General features: G+C 34.1%; 1 protein-coding gene across 1 annotated transcript in view; it reads right to left on the reverse strand.

The window, feature by feature from the left end:
* LOC116107389 (kinesin-like protein KIN-12B) overlaps positions 1 to 15,457 on the reverse strand; it is a 36,374-nt gene extending 20,917 nt beyond the window's left edge. Inside the window, 4 exon segments of the mRNA XM_031393662.1 lie at positions 395 to 488; positions 3,611 to 3,811; positions 3,937 to 4,047; positions 15,122 to 15,457. Coding sequence (XP_031249522.1) covers positions 395 to 488; positions 3,611 to 3,811; positions 3,937 to 4,047; positions 15,122 to 15,457 — 742 coding nt within the window.
* Positions 15,458 to 22,583: the final 7,126 nt, after the last annotated feature.

Consider the following 22,583-nt stretch of genomic DNA (forward strand, 5'->3'; position numbering starts at 1 on the left):
TAAATAAATTTGAGACAGAAAAAACAAACGTAAGTTGTCTAAACAAATGTAGAATTTATCAAACTCGATAAAATCTAGATTGTAATAGAGATAATTTTCTCTTCTTGAAGGCAGCACAAATAGTCAGATATTGATAAAATACCCAAACAGTCAAACTAATGGTAGCTCTTGCTATTTTCAATTATGAAAGTACACTCACCTGACAATCATAGTATTTCAAAAACATAGTCTGCAATGTTTTCTTCCACCAAAACTTGGATCTGTTTGCCCAGAGCACCTTCCAAGGACAAAAAATGGAAGATCAAATCTAATGTGTTGATTTGGACTTGGCTGTCCGACGAAAGCAGTGGGCCTTTGATGGCCTCAGGAAATAAAACATTCAAGGAAGGACAACCTTCTCCATCTTCTGTTATTTCCATGGAGTTATCTCCCTCATCCAAACTCATGCTACATAAGTCATTTGCATATGCATTTACGAAAAATCCTTTCTGAGCCAGGATCGTCAAAAGTGCTGGGCAAATATAATTGAAAAATGTTCATTGAGAGAAGACAACATTGATGATACTATGGAGATGAGTATCTAGATGACTGTATATATCCATGCTATGTCACCATGAATGCTACTCAGCCTTATGGATTGATTCAAAATTAAAGTATGAAATCTCTTGAATTCAGCATAATTTTCTGAGAGTTGTAGACATTTTATGACTGTTCGGGGACATTTCCTCAGCAACTCATTGAGTGGTTATCCTAAAACACTTGCTTATGGACAAAATTATGCAGTTTTTAAGTTTGGGAGGTAGAGTTGGGGGAACACAAAAATCAAAACCAATTTAATATATATTAAATAAAATATAAATATAAAATAAATATATAATATTAATAAAAATAATAATAATTTAAACTAATCTCTAAAAAAAATTGTTAATAGTGACCAATGAATGTTTAATTTTTAATTTGGATATGTATTATTATGTTTACAATTTAATTTAAAAAAAAAAATTTAAAAAAAAAGTTTTATCCAATAAAAAAAAGGGAAAACCAGTTCAAAACGATTTAATCGCTTAAAAAGAAAAAAAAACGGTTTTCCCCAAACCGATTCAATTTTGGTTTGGAAATTTTCAAACCGAAATCCGGTTCGGCTCAGAAAGTGGTTAACACTTTGAACACCCTTGGTGGCACAGCGTCAAAGAACATAAAATTCGGCTCCGTGCTCCTTAATCAAAGTAGTAGCATACTTCTTGTGAACTTTGGGTTTTGTTGGAGCATGCTTGCTGGTTGCTGAATAGGCAAGGCTGTACGTTCACAATTATTTTTTTTTTTTTTTTTTTTTTTTTTTAAATGAGTTGCAGAAAAAGAATAAGGAAGAATGTTATGAGGTAGCTGAGCTAGACGAAAATACCATTTACTTCCTTCAAATCCACTCTCTCTCTCTAAACCCCTTCTCTTCTCCAAGCCCGGCTCCAATCACCATCCAACTCCGGTGAGATCTGCCTAAATACCACCACCGTCGACGCAACATTATAAAAAATCAAACCTAGCAACAATAAATCTCAATCTAAATCAACACCACCTAAAAATCAACAATATTAACTCAAATCAACAATCAAAAACAAGATATACATTCTAAATGAAATCAGGACACTGTATATAGCACTCATATCCTCAAGGCATATAACAAGAAATCGGCCAACTATTAGACTTTCCACGTTCAGTGCTTTTCCATGTAGTCCAAGTGTACAATTAACTTCATTTTGTTCATTACTCTCAAGAGCGAAGTGCTCAAAGGACCTACAGACCAAAACACGCATGTGATCTTTACCCAAGTACTCCGCTAACATGTTAAAGATTGATAAACCAGAGATTTAAACCACAGAAAAGACTAATGGAAAAGTAGTCATTTCAATTAAGAAATTTGAAGAAAATAACATAATGATACGCTGGTCCAGCTTCTTCAATAAGTGCTACAAGGAGACAACATCTTCAATGAAACCAGTCCTTGATTCGTGGAGTGGAAAATCCTTACCAACACAACAGAGAACAGCAGCGGCTGATTGACCCCCGCCTTCAATCTGTCTTGTATTCCTTATTTGTAAGCGAGGAGATGGATCAGTCAAAATGTGAGGTTCAGTTAAAGCTGGTAAACAAATCAACAAACATATCCATTTTAGTTGTCCACTGCATTGTGTTGGCGCCACATGATAAAATACATGAAGGTAGTACTTTAATTTAAGTAGCAAGTAGAAAAATAAAACCAAATTTCTAAACTCCTTGATTTTTACATGAACATGAACATTAAAATTAGACTATTATTCTTTTTTTCAAAAGTTTATTCATGTGGAAAAAGAGTTAAATAATTTCAACATAGAACTCCAAATAGCTTAGTATCATGCCAAACAACTTTTTGCGTACCACAAATATTCTGCAAATTGCCAAGTCGTAGAGAGTTTAATTGCCACATAATCATAGGAAAATGTTTTTGTACCTCATACAATTAAGTCATGGACACAGACAGGTACCACTATTAAAAGTAGTACTGCCTTAGAACTTAACTTTTCTCGAACAAATATTATTATTTCATCAATGTTGTAATGGACCACCTGCTGGTGGCATGGCAAAGAATGACAAAAATGTAACAAAGAAACTTGTGATCCTCAATTTGGGTGTCCACTATGTCCTAAACGTTTAACACCTATGACAGGACCCAAAACACACAATGTCCCACACTCAAGCAGCTTGAACCATTAAGATGTGAACAAGGTAAAATAGGTACCAATTAATCTGACACAAACAAATATTTTAACCGCTACAAATAAGTAGAATGGACAAAAAAGGTTTCAAATCTGAAAAACAGTAACAGTTTCCATGATTCCAAAGATTATATGACAAAATAAACCAAATTAGTAGTGACATCTTTAAATGACTGTGCTAAAATTGTGAATCTTATCACCAAATGAGCAAAATTACCATTTTGGATCTTGAACTTAATAAAGAGTGCACAATAATAGCTAGTGTGTGTTTACATTAAAGGTCTTGGGTCATAAAATTTTCTTAAAAACAGAAATAATTTGTGAAATTTATCATCTACACCAAATCTTGACTTCATCATGCATACTGAGTAGGATCATTTTCATATTTTTTTAATGAATGAGAAAGAAAATTATGTCAGTCAAAACCTTGCAATTGAGACAAGACTGTGCTCAATTCTGTCGTTGATCAAACAAATTCAATGCCATTTCATAGATTCTTTACGCAATCCATATTTGCAAATTTCACTCTCAAGTTCCGCAACAAAAGCAAGCCAACAACAAAACAACATTGGCACGTGACAAACACTCAGCGAAGTAGTTAATGTTGAACACTAATGGGGGCAATGAAAACACAAAAAACAGTAGGAAAAGTTTTTTACACGAATGAATATGGAAAAATCAAGGCTTCTTTGAAGGGCATTCAAAACAAGTGGAAAAGAATCTCTAGCTAAACAACTAATCAAAGGCAATGAAGCACCTATTCAGCATAAAAAATGTAATTGGCATAATAGAAACATGTACAATAGAAATAATTCACCATCAAAAAGCATTTACAAATTTAGAACCATATTTGTAATTACATGCTGAAGTTCAGCAACAAAAGCAGTCCAAACAACAAAGCTCAGACTAAAACCATCAATAGTAATCAGCATCACCACATTTGGCACATGACAAAAATAGCTAGGGACACTGAAACTCAAAACAGTAGGAAAAGTTCTTCTGAAATTTGGAAAAGTCAAGTCTTCTTGATCCGAGGCATTGAGAACAAGTGAAAAGAATCCCTACTGAACATATAAATCAAAGACAAATGAAGCATCTATTCTAGCATCAAAAATGCATGTACATCTTAGAATAATGTAGAGATGGAATTTGACACAAATAGCTTCTCAGTCTTTATGATGGATACCGCAAGGTTTCCAACATATTTGAGGGAGTTGAGCCCTCTAGAGAAATTGTAACTTTCCCAGAATATGAGGGATCTCACTGGACTCGTTTTTGGACTTTGCAAAAGAGGAACCTACATGTGCAAACCAATAGTTAACAATGTAGTATCGTGACTAAAAAATGATAATCATAAAGTGTTAATACTAAAGCTAAGCTCGAAGGATAGACACCCAACAGTGGACACAACTGTTGTAGATTTTCGCAAGGTACGAATCCATGCAAGTAATAATGTGTAAAAATACGGTATATGAACCAAAGGAATTACTATTATCAATTAACCAATTGAACTATCCTATACATTTGATCAATCCAAATTGTATCAAGGAAAATCTAAATCAAATAAAATTAACAATTGAAATTAAAAAAGAAACAATTAAACAAACCTGTGGGTTAAAACAAGATGACTAGACCTAGGGCATACACCACACCAAATTTTATTCATATGTATCGAAATTATACTAATTATTAAGCTCTTCTACAGTCAAACTCCTAAATTCTAATAAATTTCTCTGAACAATTATCGAATTAAACCCCTAATTATTAATCGATTATCTCTATTCAGTTTTAAGCAATTAAAGATCATACACTCTATGGAGGTTACCAGAACCTAAAAGGACGCGGTAACCTATCTCTAGCGTTCGCTCAAACCATGATTTTACTACGTAGACCAAGTATATCTCTTCGATCTCAACCTAGTCCATTAATTCATTCAATTCAAGGGCCCTAAGAATCAAAAGCATTAGGTATAATAGTAAAATTATGAAGAATTCTTATAAAAAATTAAAAAGCATTAAATCAACACATAATCAAGAGATTGGGCTACATCGTTAGTCCTAGACAATAAATTAGTTCATAATAAACATGAAAGAACAATATCTTTATTAAAACAATCATCATGAGTTAATAAGAAAGGATAAGAAAAACTTCTCTATATGTGAATCAAGCTCAGAACTTCTGTCACTTTTCTTCTCTACAGGTTTTCCTTTCTTATCCTCCCCCAATAATCAGCATAAAAACATATATTTATACTCCTAGGTTTTAGGGTTATGATTCTGATACAACACGTGAAGTGAGGGTTTTAATAAGAGGCGTGGGAAGAAGCACAAAGAATCAATTGTATAAAAGGGAGCAGCTAAATGTGAAGAGAAGAAAAAGGTGGAGTGGACAGGTGGACACGATAAGTGGCTGAGGTTGAATTCTGGTAGGGAAGGAAAGAAATAAAGGGAGCAGCAGAGGTTGAAAAGGCACAAGAGAGAAGTTAGTAAAAAGGGAGGGTAGTGGCCCTCGCCCAAATCAGCGTATTAGTCCATTTTTTTCATTGTTTGTAATTGAATTCTAGTGTGAGAGGAAGTTTATACATGAAGTCAATTTGAACTTGTCCATGGATATCTACGTTGAGGTTTGAACGGTTTTTAGGAGGTTTACAATTAATGGTTGAATACTCTGATGTGTATATTTGGGATGGAATGAAGTCATAAAACGGTAGGTTCACAACAGAATTACCACTATCTAATCACTTTAGAGTCGTACCAAAGGAAAACACATCATAAATTAATAGAGAAAATTCCAGAAATCACAGTTGTGCTACGGCACGTGCTAGGCATAGGTGATTCTGCCCCAGAATGCAATCTTAAATATGGTGATGTTTGAGCATGATAATGTTGAATCTGGCAAAGTGGAAAGATATGAATGTAGCACTTTGAATCAGCTTTCCAAGGAGTCCAAATGCTCTTAATCCGAGGTTCTACACTCGAGGATATTTTCAAAAAAGGGGGGGGGGGGGGGGGGACACAGGTATGCTCACGCTGAGCGAATTCATATCGTTCTTTGACTTCAAACCTGCCCATAAACTTTGTCAATTCACATTCAATTCTTGATCCGTTTCTTTCTACTCATTAACTTTCTATTGCCGACGATTCTTCATCTAAGCTAACATTTATCAGCCTAGTAGACCTAAAAAAACACTCAAAAACACCGTGAATCCGTAAAAGATATTATGAAAATATTAAAAAAAAATTACAAAGTAGCTAACTTTCCAGCACATAATCCCCATAAGCCACTAACTAACATGTTATTTTCAAGCTCTTATCAATGACATCTCAACTTAAAGAAGTTGCTAAGGTGTTTGGTGGATTTGAAGACTCTACTATGTCCCGATGTCGTTTAGGTTTTATTTTTCTAACCATTCATAATAGAAAAAAACATATAGTATTAACACTAACATAAAATTTGTTGCAAACCTTGATGCTAGACGTAGCTCTATGTAACGAGAATGCACAGCTACAAAGCAACAAGCATACCCACATGAAGGAAGGGGCATAAGCAGGAGACCAGTGCAGTGGCCCTGCCTAAAGCATACAAACTGAATCTTCAGTGCCCATAGATGTATAACCTTATCGTGAGTGTGTGGGATTGGCCACTTTCATACTTTCATGGATACTTGCACGCATCACCATTGCAATCAACAACCTCAAAAACTATATTTCAAGTGAGGAAACCAAAGACAACATTCGGCACCTGATTCTATACACAATTAGAAAAATGACATTTAACACTTCACAATAATCAAGCCAAAGGGAGTGTGCAAAAAGTAAGCACCTAACCCAGATAAAATCGAAGTTCCCTTTTGAGTTCGAAATACTTTGATTGAAAATGACTCCATTATCATTTAAAATAGAAATGATATGCAAGGCAAGGAAATGTTAGAATGGCAACACTAGACAAAACTAAATCCATGATACAATAACGATTGAAAATTAACTGGTTCATGATATGTTCTCAGAATTCTAAAAGTTTCCTTTGTACAATTAACGTATTAAACTTTAACTTGTCATAACAGTTAGATTATCACAAGAAGCAAAAAATCTAAAGATTGTTCCCAGAGATGAGTCAAATCTAAAAAGTCGAAGTTTTTTCTTTTTAGCAAGAAAATAAAAACAAAGCTACAAAGTAATGCAGTGACAAGAATTTCACATCAACCACTGTCTACATCCTTGAAATTACGGCCACAACCTAAATATGAGATACCAGTACTAGATAGCACTAAGGCTTTATATGTTACTGTTCACTAGATATATTAGGCTTTGTAATAAAAGAATACATTACTTTTGTCCTTGCAAGAAAGATCCAAAAAAAAAAAAAAAAAAAATGAACAGTAAGATAAAGACACATACCATCCATAACCCAATTTGTCACTTGCAAGCGGCCACTAAGGTCAACACATCATAATCGTCCAACTATGTTTACCAAACTTTTTCAAGGACCATTACAAATACATGTAACGACCAAAAATGGTAACTCAACGCACATAGAACCTACAAGAACAATTATAGTATTAACGTACATGCATAGAGTCAGAAAACTAATAAGAAGAACAGGCTGATGCACATCAATTGTCGTATAAGGGACAAGATGATGTTAGACTCTTGTACACTTTTGAACATTACTAATTTAGACATACATAGCTTTCGAAGGGCCTTAGGGTGGTCTTTGTTACATTATATTGCACGGATTAAAATTAAATTACATGGCCGTGCTTGGCCAAGATACAGACGCATAGAACTTAATCAGCCCACAATACAGTCTCAAATGCACTAATGTGAAGGAAAGTGGGGGTTGGGACATATCCTATATTAGCAAAATTAGAACTCCCATATTTATAGCAATCATTAAAGAACCAAGGTGTAGGAGATGAAGAATGATACTGTCAAAACAAATCTAATAAGGTTAGTTGACTAGCTTTATGCCCAATTGGTTCAATCGACATCCATCCAGTTTCAATTCAACTTCCAAAACCTTTGTGAGTGATTAATACAAAAGTATCAACACATCGTGGAAAGAAAGAATGGTTACATAGGTTAGCAAGTATGCTCTTAAACCACTCTTCAAAAGATACAAGTTCCATTATCTAACTAGATAGCACATTGTTGATGTTTGCAGGTGGAGCAAAAAATATTCGTTAAATGTTATGATGGAAGTACTCACTATTCCATAAAAGTGTTCTAAATTCTATTATGCTAAAAGGAAAATTAATAATATTAGTTTCAGACTGAAATTAAAGTTAAAGGTATACACTAAGTACACGGGTTAAGTTACTATACATGGTGAAATACCATATGCCAGCATTAAGGAATCTATACCCATAATGCAGTGATATGCTAGGTTGTCAAAATAAAACATATAAATCATCGTGCTAATCAATTGGTGTTCCCAGTCAAATATATACAATGCGCATATATAAGAATAACTTAAATGGAGTTCAACTAAGACCATCCTTTATAAGATAATCGTTGAGACTAACTGTTTGTCAACCACTCCAGTTGCTTCATTAATCTACCTGCACTTAAATTAGAAATCATAAGAACATACAAAAATTTTCCAAAATAATCTAGCATGAAAATTATAACATCCCCAAAATACCTTCAAATTGTAAGCTGTGTAACCAGAGAACCGGGAAGCAAATTGCCAAAAATTGGTGATTGGATACTGCATCCGTTTAAGATCAGGAATAACTGATAATATGATATAAAACATATTACACATATGAGTACAACGGCAAGCTGAGGTTAGACAAAAGATTAAAACAGGTTCTAGATGCAAATATGTAAAATCACTAGAATACCTGACATGGAATTGAAACTATGCCAACATTCATTGTGGAGTATCACCAAGGGCCTTCATAATGGTGTTGGATCTTGTCAAGCTCAGCTTTCAATCAGAATATCCGTGAACTTAGGATAAACTTACAAAAAGGGAGCTAATGCACACCAAAAAATATTAAACACTATTAAATAAGAGGTACTTCTTTAAAAGGGCACATAAAAGAATTCATGTTGCTGTGAACCATCTCAATATACAGAGTCATTTCATCAGCTGAAACGTCTATCTTGACACTGTTCTACATGTAATTATCACACTCTGCTCGTATTAAGTGTTGACTATCACGCCCCGTAACAGATGCAAAGTGGAATCCCAATTATCATTAGGATGTCATAGACCATTGGTAAAGTGGAAAGCAGTGAACAACTAGGTGGAAATGGTACATTTTATGAGAAAAAAAAGGGGGGAATATAAAAGGTTAGAAGTCTACATTAGAAATGATAGTAAGGGACAAAATAATAGGAGGAAGAAACTCCTAAGAGCATAAAAAATATGCACGATAAGTGATGTGAAAGGAATGAGAATTATTTAAAGTAACTACGAAACCAAAAAGTTTATACGCTTATAGGTTGTAGCCCAGTGATAATATTTCAGCTATAAAATATCGCATGGGAATGCAGTTAGTAGACTGCTAAGATGATGATTTTACTAGTCATAATCCTATTTAGAGAGTGTATGAGTTGAAGGAATGATAAAGAGTATCCATACTTAATTCTAGGAAGGCCAATTTAAAAATGCTTTTCGTTGTCTAAATACACCAGGATGGGAAATTGTGGCAAATTCATTTATGCAATACAGGAAGCATACTTGTAAAATTATTTGGGCTACTTATCATCCCTTATTTGTACTCTAGCTTAAAATAGCGACGAATATGTTTACCGAAGTTTCTTCAAAATGTTTGTATGAATGAGCTATCTCAACCAAAAGATGAAAGAATTTTATTTGGGAGTTTCAGAACAGAAAAATTGATAAGCTGATTCGTTAAAAGTTTCTTACCGAACTGAATATTGGGCTCTGTTTACAACTCAACAGTCTCAATTCCCAACCTTAGAAATCCCTAATACACCTATCCTCACAACTCTTACAGCTTGACGAGGCTAAAGCACAAATTTCATTATATCAGGTATAATCAAAAACACAAGAAACGATATTCATATTAGATGTAACGAACAAAAAGAGCTAAGAATCCTTTTGTATCACTTACAAGTGAAATGAAAACTGATACATCCCAGCATTGCTGAACGAAGTTTGAGTAACTTGCACCCAAATTCAAAATACTATAAAACTTGATAACATTCGTAGACAGTAGGTGGTACACCAGTGTGTAGATGTGATACATTTGAAGAATTCATTCCTTTACCTATGAATCCGACTGTCCGATCATTTTAAATTATTTTAACAATGGTGCTTTTGGTCCAAGTTCTTTGAAACACTAGAAGAAACAACATTGGCAGGCTGAACAGCAGCCACAATTTCTTAATAGGAGGAAACTTCTCCATCTTAGCACGAAGGTAACTGCCTGAAACAGAACGTAATTAGTTGGATTAATATCTATGTGAAAGAAAAGAAGGGATTGAATTTTTGTCTCTCAGCTAAGTGCCAAAAGAAAGGAGAATATTTTACAATATACAGATGTGACATTCGATATTATGAATCCAGATAACTTAATCATTGTATACATCCTTGATAATTAAAACCAAAATACAGAGAAGTTGATGGAATACAACCCCATCAAACAAGTTTTGACATTGTATTACGTTCAACCAAGTCATCAAAGCAGGAGTTTCTGACGTGCTTCTCTAGTTGCAGGTCCCAATCAATATTGTCAAAAAATACACAATAAGCAATAAAAAAAATTAAAAATACCTACTCAAGGTAAAATTGCAAAAATATCAAGAGAAAGAGAATTACGCCAGCAAATAAAGAGAAATTGAACTAAATGGCAAACCTTTTCTCGAGAATCAAATTATGCCAATAGTGACGATAAGGAGCCAAAAAATCCAAGCTGACGTTTCCCCCAAGTTGTTCTCTCCACGAGGACCACATCCTTCCTATCCAATGAGATCCTATTGGCTTTTAGAACCATAAAAGATATTAGATCACACATGTTTATGAAAACAAAAAATACAAGGATTATTTGATACACTAAAATAGAAACGTTGAGAACCACAAATGCACAAAGATAGCATACTGCATATAATTAAACCATCACATATTAGAAATGACAAAAGGGCAGGGTGAAATTTATCACATTTGCAGAAGATCGTAAATATGTAAACATGTCAATAATACGTTTGTTCTATTACGAAAACTGAATAAAAAGCAAAATAATAGTATGTTTCTATAATAAGTCTAAGAGTCTTAAAACCATGCCTACCCAGCAGCATGCCCTGAAGACCTTCAATTAAAAAATATTCTATTGTTGCATAGATATTGTTCTTATGAAACTCTAGACAGCATCCTTGAAAAACCTTAACTTCTTGACCTCTTTCCATGTAAACCCATTCCTTTTTAGTACTTGGGTTCACCCTTGCAACTACTAGTTGATATATTCTTAATTATATTATGATATGTTCATCAGATTAGAAACAGCAGGTAAAAAATTCAAATGATCAGCAACAAAAGAAATAAAAAGAGGACCCAAGGAATGAACAAAGATATGAAAGCAAAATATGCAAACATGGAAAATTAATGTTAGTAATGGTTAAATTCTATCAACAAAGCCGACCATTAGACAAAATGCCAGTGACTTTGTTGTTTGGGGCAATGATAAAAATTGATTGATCGCTCCAAAGTTATTTCTTCATGATAATGATCATGCACTGCAGAAGCCAGTCTGATTCCTTTTCCAGTGGCAAGGAGTTAATAGTGTTTCCAGGCTCAACAAAATGTTTAACCATTGATACTGCAAATTGGGAAATTATATCATTGGGAAGTAGTGTACAACTTAAATAATGATATAAACTAGGGGCCCAGATTTACAATTGCAATAAGAAATTACCTTTCTATTCCTTACAAGTAATAAAACAGATTCTGGTGTGCCAAATGTTGTTAAATCATCACTCATTTGACCAAAAAAAAAAAAAAAATCAACACAAAAATATTATACATTACCTACACATGACATCCACAAATTGAATTTAGAATTATTTTAGTGTAGTTGGAACTGTCTGAAACCATCTTTGCGAAATCTTGGGGTGAAGGAGAATTGAAACATTGTAGGCATATGCTGAGGTGGAAACAATTAGTACTAAAGAAATGCTTTTTCCAATAATATGTAGAAAGAAAATATATACATTAGTTTTTGACAGATACAACTATTTGCCCCAATATATAAAATAACTTTGGGTAATGAGGCCTTAGCCACTCACAGTCAAACACAAACTGTAAAAAAGAGAGTTGAGCAGAGATGGTAAAAACACGGAAATTTCATACATTCCTTACCTTAGAAGGTTGGCGGATAAAACAGCTATCAGTTTCTACAAACCAAACAGATTTAATACATGTCTTATATAGAGGTAAACACAAACACATCCAGTGAGGTGGAAAGCACATGGATAGTAGTGACATAAAAAAATATTCAATACCCTACCATGAAGCATGTGCTTTGAGCAAATTCTTCAAGTAGGGTGGACCTTAATATCCATCTTCTGCCTCAAATCCAGAAAGGAAGCCATGTGGGGTTGTAAATCAGAAACATGAAAATTACCTGGGAATTTATAGTTAAGGGCAGAGGATACATTACAACAATTTTACCAAGCAGACTAGAAAAATATAAAGAAATGCAAGCATAGTAAAGCTTGCAAAAATTTCACTACTTAAATTTACACTTATAAGTATTTATGTTGTAATTTATGGTTAAGATGTAGAGCTTGAAAAAATATTATTGGACCCTTACATAAGGCTTCTAGGTCACGTGTCAACTAGGCATAGATAGGACCTTACTGCTTTAAGAGTCACACTATAACTTAACGGCATTGAGAGTGAAGTTAAAAGATCTTGTCTTTGGATCCTCCTATAATTATTATGATAGTTGTGTTTATGTATTATGGTGGTATTTGTAATTATGTTGGTCCAAACATAAGTGCATGTGGTTGGACGCGTAGAGCTCAATACTATAGTACAGCTTTACATATTAAGTTTAAATTTTACGTACAAGTTGTAAATAAACAAGAATCAGACCAAGTCTGACAAGTGACTCTGTTTTGAATCCTCCTATCCTAATAATCATGTCTGACATTAGAATTGTGTTTCTAATGTTTGATAATGTTGATCACATGCCAATGCCGATTGACATTTTAAATCTAAATGGGCTCTTACTTAGCGCATTAAACTTTATAACAAAAACCAAGGAACTCTAGCTTCTCTAAACATTGACCAAAATTGTGGATGTATGTCCACATAGGGTTGAATTGAGGTGAGTCTTGATGTGATAAAAACCATTCTTTGAATTCATACGGATTTAGGACTCCCCAGCGAGCATTCTGAAAGAGACAACCAAGAGGACGGTAGCAACACGACTGAAAGTTCATAGTTTTCAGCACTACCAATACTTTAGCAACTAACTTTTATAACATTTCATTTCCAGCAATTTATCTAGCATGCAGAAAACAGTTGTGCCTGTATGGCACATCCATTCGCAACTGAAAAAAAAACATTTTAAGCGTGCATTTGCTGTAGCTTGTCCATGAACTTGACAAATACCAATTCTTAAGATACTTAAAATCTAACAAGACGCTTTTGAAACAATGATATGCATTGAAAATCATGACCAAAAGAAACTGCAATGATACCAGACTGTTGGCTGTAGAACAAACAGTTTAAGGGAAAAGTTAAGCGATAAACAAACCAGGACATTGACATGAAGTGCAGGTTATTATACAACCTCCCACGCAATTTCCAGGGGCAAAGTCACGCCATTAACATGCAAAGACGAAATTCTTTTGGTTTTTCTTTGTTTAATTTAAGAACCGCAAAAAAGAATTATATTAATAACATAAATAGAGACAAAGCTGCATTCCACTATATACTTGTAAGTCATTTCTGCATGACTTGTAAAACTTGCTTTAAAAAATCACAGTATTTTGGGTAGGATACCAATCATTCCAAAAAAAAAAGTATTGGGAGAAGAAATCAGCAGGCAACATAACCCGGTAACAAAGTAAGCTTGGAGCACAATCTCGGTGTGTGTGGTTTCCCCGTTTATGTAATTCACCGCACCTCACATCAACAAGAGATATATATGGAGACATAATAATATTCAATATTACAAAGATTTGCATATTAGACAATGTCTACAATCAAAGATAATTTTGTATGTTCAACGAATGTATTACAATGAATTATAAATAAAAAATTTAAAAAACTTTTTTAGATAAAAAGAAGAAAGGAAAAGAGCTAGATAGGTAAAAAATGGAAATAACAATAGAAAAAAAACTAGAAACTAGAAAATCTTATCATTAAATCAGACACTAGAGGGGAGGACGAAGAATTAAAGGTGATAACCAATTGTTTTCCCCAAAATAACTACTAAACATGATCCGGAAGCAGTAGGATAAAAGCAAAACAAAAACAAATAAATTCAGTATGAAATTCTCACACGAACCTCACAATTAGCCAAACTTCCAGTCTGAGGTGAGAACTAAGGTAAAGCCTATAACCACTCAGCAATAATCTTTAAATGCTTCAGCCAGTAAGCAAATATTCATTAATACTGATCCCTTAAAGTAGTAAAAACCGGATACTCACTTGTAAAAAAAACTTCAGTAAAAATGTGAATGCTGTTCTTTTTTTTCTTGTCAATCTTTTACAATTTTTATGATTTTCGGAAAACGCTTAGACTGCCATATAAATCACTCATTGATATATAAACTAAAAGAAAAATAAAAATAAAAACTGTCAGTCCCCTAACTCTTTTGTTTGGTCAATTTTTGTTCCTTTCAAGTCATTTGGGAAAAAGGATACAACCAGGAGAAGCATTCAAACATCCTAGAAGACATGAATGATTTCCTATGTATAAGAATCACCAATGTGTACATTTTTACATTTTATAGTTACCTTCTTGCTTTGTCATCCAAAAAGAAACTTATGTTGGTAACTGTATACTTGAATTCTTATTTCCGTACACGGTAACTATCTCGCCAAAAAAAAACGCCCCCTTGCTTTTATGTTCAAACATCTAATAAATTTTTAGTGTATTATTCACATGCCAGAAAAGAAAAAGCAAACAAATAGAGTTGCCAAGCTTACATGCAGTAAAACCCTTAAAAATAAATTCAAGCACCAGGAAAAAATCCCTATGCTACGTTGTACCTATTCAGGTCATATCAATGTAACAGGAATAAATTGTCAAGCAAAGAAACATAAACGACAAGGAAAAATGAAGATGATCAACATGTTTGTACTAGCACAAGGAATCATACAAAAATTTTTTATAGGCTTCTCTAAAAGCCAGACACAAAACTTAGAAGCAATAGCCAAAAACTCACAGGTGAATCCGAAAATACAATTCTAACCATCATCCCCACCGTAAAATTCCTACTCCCACACCCACCAAATTGGTCCTCTTCTTCTTCAAACTCACAGCCTACTCTTCTAGACATAAACCCAATTATCTCCTCAAGTTCCTCAGCTATCCTCTTCGATTCCGCCTTCTCCCTCTCCATTTCCTCAATCTTGGATCTCAAACTCGCCATCTCCTCATTCACAGCGTCGATATGTTGCAGTAGTCGCCTCTCCTCCACCTGCCACATGTTCTTGTGAGTAGCAAAGATCTCCACCACCCTTACATTCGCCTTCGAGTCCTCCTTCCTCTGTGACTTCATCTGCCTCAACTGCTCCTCTGTCGTTCACCAGCCACGTCGAAAGCTCCCTTACTTGATGTTATGCCTTGATGTTATGCCTCAAAAGTCACGCTTATGTCAGCCTAATAAATGTGTTGTCAAACCCATATTTCCTCAAAGATATTCACACCAACTCTATCTTATTTCAAGAAATGAATGGACGAGAGCCTTCCATGTGTCAAGGTAACTTGCAAAACACTCATTACATTAAGTGTTTAGGTGTATAAATAGGCACTCCTCTTCCCGAAAAAGGAGAGTGGGCTGAGATTTGAGCTTCATTTCATTCTCTCTCTGTAAACACTGTATTTCTTCATCTTTGTATGCCTTATGGACAAAATCATAGAAATAGTCAGAGATTAATAAAATAACAGTGGATGTAGGAGTCGTTTGTTACATCCGAACCATTATAAAAATCTCTCTTGCCAATCTTTTATTTATATTTTTCTACAACATATATAATCTCAGTTCCATATTCAAATATCATAGATCCATCACGTGTGATTCCTAAGTTCGTTTAGCGCTTCTCACGTGCGAGTCGTTCGCGTCCAAAATCAAGCATCAACACTTGAGATTCCGAAGTGGGTATCAACAAAAGAGACTTCTGTGGAAATAAAGCTAAGAGTAAAGAGAAACTTAAACTAGGATATGAAGAGAGAAGTTTCTTCATTTCATGGTTTTCTTCTTCTATCTCGGCGGTGGAGGTGGAAGGGATGGGCCGGTGATAGAGAGATTTTTCGATATTAGGGGAATGATTCTCAAAAATTGATTTACAATTTCTAATTGGGGACAGATTTTTGATAAATTGGGGGAGGCGAAAAATTTTTCTGTTTCTTGGGAACTGATGTGGTAAATGGATGATGTGACACATCAAATGGTATCTGCCATATCAATTTGTAGAACCGTTAATAAGATTTAGTCGATAAGGAAAGCATTATTGATGATAGAAACGTGTAAAGAATAAAAAAACTTTTTATTTTTTCATTAAATGCAATAAGTACATGTTCAGTTTTCACTTTAGTTCTTTTCAGTGGCATTTATTAAGCCTGCCAATGACATTTAATAATTTAAATTTTATTGTCTTTTTCTATGAAAAATTATTAAATGCAATTTATTTTTAATATCATCCGCCTTGAAATTGCAAGAACGAAAGAATAGTAGAGAGAGAAAGCTTCAGCGGCTTCTTTCTTCAACTTTCTTTGTTGTTCTTCACTCTTTAATTTCTACTGTTTTAATTTTAATTTTAAAGCTCTTTCGATTCTTCAGCTTTCCTCTAATCAGAAGGTACATACCTTCTACACCAAAACACAAAAACACATTCACTCCTCTTTTGACAAAAATCCTTATTTTCTTCTCTTTTATTAGTTGTGTGCGCCGCTATTATGTGTGTCTCCACCATTCTCTGCCACCGCAACAACACCACCTAGGTTTCAACTCCTCTCACTTGTTGATTGGTCTTGTTTTTTTTTGTTGATTAGCCTAAAGTCTTTAATTGAAAATTGTAAAAGGTATTTAGATGTTAGAATGTAGGAATTTGAGTTGACCCGATTTGGGCACAAAACCAAGTTGGATCGACGGTTAGCTGCAATAACTCTGATCCAACTACAGGTCAAACCGAGTCAATTTATTTTTTCAGTTTTTATGCCGACCCAACCCGATACAACAACCGATTCCCAATCGAACTGGCCGATTCAAGCCGGGTTTTAAAACATTGCATTAAATATTGTTCAATGTTAAAATCTCCATTCCTAATAATAAAATGACACAATTTTTTGCCTCGACTAATAATTATTCTTTTTTGCAAACCTCGGGATACAAGGAAATAAAATTGAGCCAAAACCATTTTTGCATGTAGGGAAAACTGAAAGAGATGAAAATTCAGGTTTTAGTCATCTCCCTGAATGTACCAGCACAAAAGCATGGTGACACTGAGGGTGTTCAAAAAAATACAAAAGCCGAATCGAATCGATAACTGAATCGAAAATCGAACTGAAAAAACAGTTCGATTACGATTAAAGAAATTAAAAAAACCGAATTTTCGATTCGGTTAGCAGTTTGGGAAAAAATCAAAACCAATTTATATATATATTAAATAAATATAAATATAAAATAAATATTATATATTAAATAAAATAATAATAATTTAAACTAAATCTCTAAAAAAAATTGTTAATAGTGACCAATGAATGTTTAATTTTTAATTTGGATATGTATTATTTATGTTTACAATTTAATTTTAAAAAAAAATTAAAAAAAAAAGTTTTATCCAATAAAAAAAGGGAAAACCAGTTCAAAATCGATTAATCGCTTAAAAAGAAAAAACGGTTTTCCCCAAACCGATTCAATTTTGGTTTGAGAATTTTTTCAAACCGAAAATCCGGTTCGGCTCAGAAAGTGGTTAACCACTTTTGAACACCCTTGGTGGCACAGCGTCAAAGAACATAAATTCTGGCTCCTTGCTCCTTAATCAAAGTAGCATACTTTCTTGTGAACTTTGTCTTTGTTGGAGCATGCTTGCTGGTTTGCTGCATAGGCAAGGCTGTACGTGTCACAATTATTTTTTTTTTTTTTTTTTTTTTTTTTTTAAATTGAGTTGCAGAAAAAGAATAAGGAAGAATGTTATGAGGTAGCTGAGCTAGACGAAAATACCATTTACTTCCTTCAAATCCACTCTCTCTCTCTAAACCCCTTCTCTTCTCCAAGACCCGGCTCCAATCACCACCCCAACTCCGGTGAGATCTGCCTAAATACACACCACCGTCGACGCAACATTATAAAAAATCAAACCTAGCAACAATAAATCTCAACTAAATCAACACCACCTAAAAATCAACCAATATTAACTCAAATCAACAATCAAAAACAAATATACATTTCAAATTGAAATCAGGACACTGTATATAGCACTCATATCCTCAAGGCATATAACAAGAAATCGGCCAACTATTAGACTTTCCACGTTCAGTGCTTTCCATGTAGTCCAAGTGTACAATTAACTTCATTTTGTTCATTACTCTCAAGAGCAGAAGTGCTCTAAAGGATCTACAGACCAAAACAGCATTGATCTTTACCCAAGTACTCCGCTAACATGTTAAAGATTGATAAACCAGAGATTTAAACCACAGCAAGACTAATGGAAAAGTAGTCATTTCAATTAAGAAATTTGAAGAAAATAACATAATGATAACGCTGGTCCAGCTTCTTCACATAAGTGCTACAAGGCGACAACATCTTCAATGAAACCAGTCCTTGATTCGTGGAGTGGAAAATCCTTACCAACACAACAGAGAACAGCAGCGGGCTGATTGACCCCCGCTTCAATCTGTCTTGTTATTTCCTTTTTGTAAGCGAGGAGTATGGATCAGTCAAAATGTGAGGTTCAGTTAAAGCTGGTAAACAAATCAACAAACATATCCATTTTAGTGTCCACTGCATTGTGTTGGCGCCACATGATAAAATACATTGAAGGTTAGTACTTTAATTTAAGTGCAAGTAGAAAAATAAAACCAAATTTCTAAATCCTTGATTTTACATGAACATGAACATTAAAATTAGACTATTATTCTTTTTCTTCAAAAGTTTATTCATGTGGAAAAAGAGTTAAATAATTTCAACATAGAAACTCAAATAGCTTAGTATCATGCCAACAACTTTTTGCGTACCACAAATATTCTGCAATTGCCAAGTCGTAGAGAGTTTAATTGCCAACATAATCATAGGAAAATGTTTTTGTACCTCACACAATTAAGTCATGGACACAGACAGGTACCATATTAAAAGTAGTACTGGCTTAGAACTTAACTTTCTCGAACAAATATTATTATTTCATCAATGTTGTAATGACCACATGCTGGTGGCATGGCAAAGAATGACAAAAATGTAAACAAAGAAACTTGTGTCCTCAATTTGGGTGTCCACATATGTCCTAAACGTGTTAACACCTATGACAGGACCCACAAACACACAATGTCCCACACTCAAGCAGCTTGAACACATTAAGATGTGAACAAGGTAAATATGTACCAATTAATTGAACAAACAATATTTTAACCGCTACAAATAAGTAGAATGGACAAAAAAGGTTTGAAATCTGAAAAACAGTACAGTTTCCATGATTCCAAACGATTTATGACAAATAAACCAAATTAGTAGTGACATCTTTAAATGACTGCTGCTAAAATTGTAATCTTATCACCAAATGAGCAAAATTACCATTTTGGATCTTGAACTTAATAAAGAGGCACAATAATAGCTAGTGTGGTTACATTAAAGGTCTTGGGTCATAAAATTTTCTTAAAAACAGAAATAATTTGTGAAATTTATCATCTACACCAAATCTTGTACTTCAAATATGCATCTGAGTAGGATCATTTTCATATTTATTTTAATGAATGAGAAAGAAAATTATGTCAGTCAAAACACTTGCAATTAGAGACAAGACTGTGCTCAAGTTCTGTCGTTGATCATAACAAATTCAATGCCATTCAGTGATTCTTTAGACGCAATCCATATTTGCAATTTCACTCTCAAGTTCCGCAACAAAAGCAAGCCAACAACAAAACAACATTGGCACGTGACAACAACTCAGCGAAGTAGTAATGTTGAACACTAATGGGGGCAATGAAAACACAAAAAACAGTAGGAAAAGTTTTTTACACGAATGAATATGGAAAAATTCAAGCTTCTTTGAAGGGCATTCAAAACAAGTGGAAAAGAATCTCTAGCTAAAACAACAATCAAAGGCAATGAAGCACCTATTCAGCATAAAAAATGTATTGGCATAATAGAAACATGTACAATAGAAATAATTCACCATCAAAAAGCATTTACAAATTTAGAACCATATTTGTAATTACATGTGAAGTTTCCAGCAACAAAAGCAGTCCAAACAACAAAGCTCAGACTAAAACCATCAATTAGTAATCAGCCCCATCACCACATTTGGCACATGACAACAAATGCTAGGGACACTGAAACTCAAAACAGTAGGAAAAGTTCTTTCTGAAATTTGGAAAAGTCAAGTCTTCGTTGACCGGAGGCATTGAGGAACAAGTGAAAAGAATCCCTACTGGAACATATAAATCAAAGACAATGAAGCATCTATCTAGCATCAAAAATGCATGTACATCTTAGAATATGTAGAGATGGAATTTGACACAAATAGCTTCTCAGTCTTTATGTGGCGATACCGCAAGGTTCCGACATATTTGAGGGAGTTGAGCCCTCTAGAGAAATTGTACTTTCCGCAGAATATGAGGCGATCTCATGGATCGTTTTGGACTTTGCAAAAGAGGAACCTACATGGCAAACCAATAGGTTAACAATGTAGTATCGTGACTAAAAAATGTAATCCTAAGTGTTAATACTAAAGCTAAGCTCGAAGATAGACACCCAACAGTGGACACAACTGTTGTAGATTTTCGCCAGGTACGAATTTTTTCCATGCAAGTACATAATGTGTAAAAATACGGATATGGAACCAAAGGAATTACTATTATCAATTAACCAATTAACGTATCCTATTACTATATTGATCAATCCAAATGTATCAAGGAAAATCTAAATCAAATAAAATTAACAATTGAAATTAAAAAAGAAACAATTAAACAAACCTGTTGGTGTTAAAACAAGATGACTAGACCTAGGGCATACACCACACCAAATTTTATTCATATGTATCGATAATTATACTAATTATCTAAGCTCTTGCTACAGTCAAACTCTAAATTCTAATAAATTTCTCTGAACAATTATCGAATTAAACCCCTAATTATTAATCCGACTTATCTCCTATTCAGTTTTAAGCAATTAAGATCATTCACTCTATGGAGGTTACACAGAACTCTAAAAGTGTTGCGGTAACCTTCTTCTAGCGTTCGCTCAACTCTATGATTTTACGTACGTAGAACCAGTATATCTCTCGATCTCAACCTAGTCCATTAATTCATTCAATTCAGGGCCCTAAGAATCAAAAGCATTAGGTATAATAGTAAAATTATGAAGAATTCTTATAAAAATTAAAAAGCATAAATCAACACATAATCAAGAGATTGGGACTACATCGTTAGTCCTAGACAATAAATTTAGTTCATAATAAACATGAAAGAAACAATAATCTTTATTAAAACAGATCATCATGAGTTAATAAGAAAGGATAAGAAAAACTTCTCTATATTGAATCAAAGCTCAGAACTTCTGTCACTTTTCTTCTCTACAGGTTTTCCTTTCTTATCCTCCCCAATAATCAGCATAAAAACATATATTTATACTCCTAGGTTTTAGGGTTATGATTCTGATACAACACGTGAAGCGTGAGGGTTTTAATAAGAGGCGTGGGAGAAGCACCAAAGAATCAATTGTATAAAAGGGAGCAGCTAAAGTGTGAAGAGAAGAAAAAGGTGGAGTGGACAGGTGGACACGATAAGTGGCTGAGGTTGAATTCTGGTAGGGAAGGAAAAAATAAAGGGAGCAGCAGAGGTTGAAAAGGCATCAAGAGAGAATTAGTAAAAAGGGAGGTAGTTGGCCCTCGAAATCCAGCGTATTAGGTCCATTATTTTTCATTGTTTGTAATTGAATTCTAGTGTGAGATATAGTTTATACATGAATGAATTTGAACTTGTCCATGGAATATATACTTTGAGGTTCTGAAGGTTTTAGGATGTTTACAATTAATGGTTGAATACTCTGATGTGGTAATTTGTGGATGATTGAAGTATAAAACGGGTAGGTTCACAACAGAATTACCACTATACTAATCACTTTAGAGTCTAAAACAAAGGAAATACACATCATAAATTAAATATAGAAAATTCCAGAATCACAGTTGTGGCTACGGCACTTGCCTAGGCATAGTTGATTCTGCCCCAGAACTTGCAATCTTGAAATATGGTGATGTTTGAGCATGATAAGTTGAATCTGGCAAAGTGGTAAAGATATGAATGTAGCACTTGAATCAGCTTTCCAAGGGTCCAAAATCGTCTTAATCCGAGTTCTACACTCGAGATATTTTCAAAAAGGACCAGGTATGCTCAAGCTGGAGCGTAATTCTATATCTTCTTTACTTCAAACCTCCATAACTTTGTCAATCCAATTCAATTCTTGATCCGTTCTT

The sequence above is a fragment of the Pistacia vera genome, unplaced genomic scaffold (assembly GCF_008641045.1).
Source record: "Pistacia vera cultivar Batoury unplaced genomic scaffold, PisVer_v2 Contig535, whole genome shotgun sequence".
Taxonomy (NCBI): Eukaryota; Viridiplantae; Streptophyta; class Magnoliopsida; order Sapindales; family Anacardiaceae; genus Pistacia; species Pistacia vera.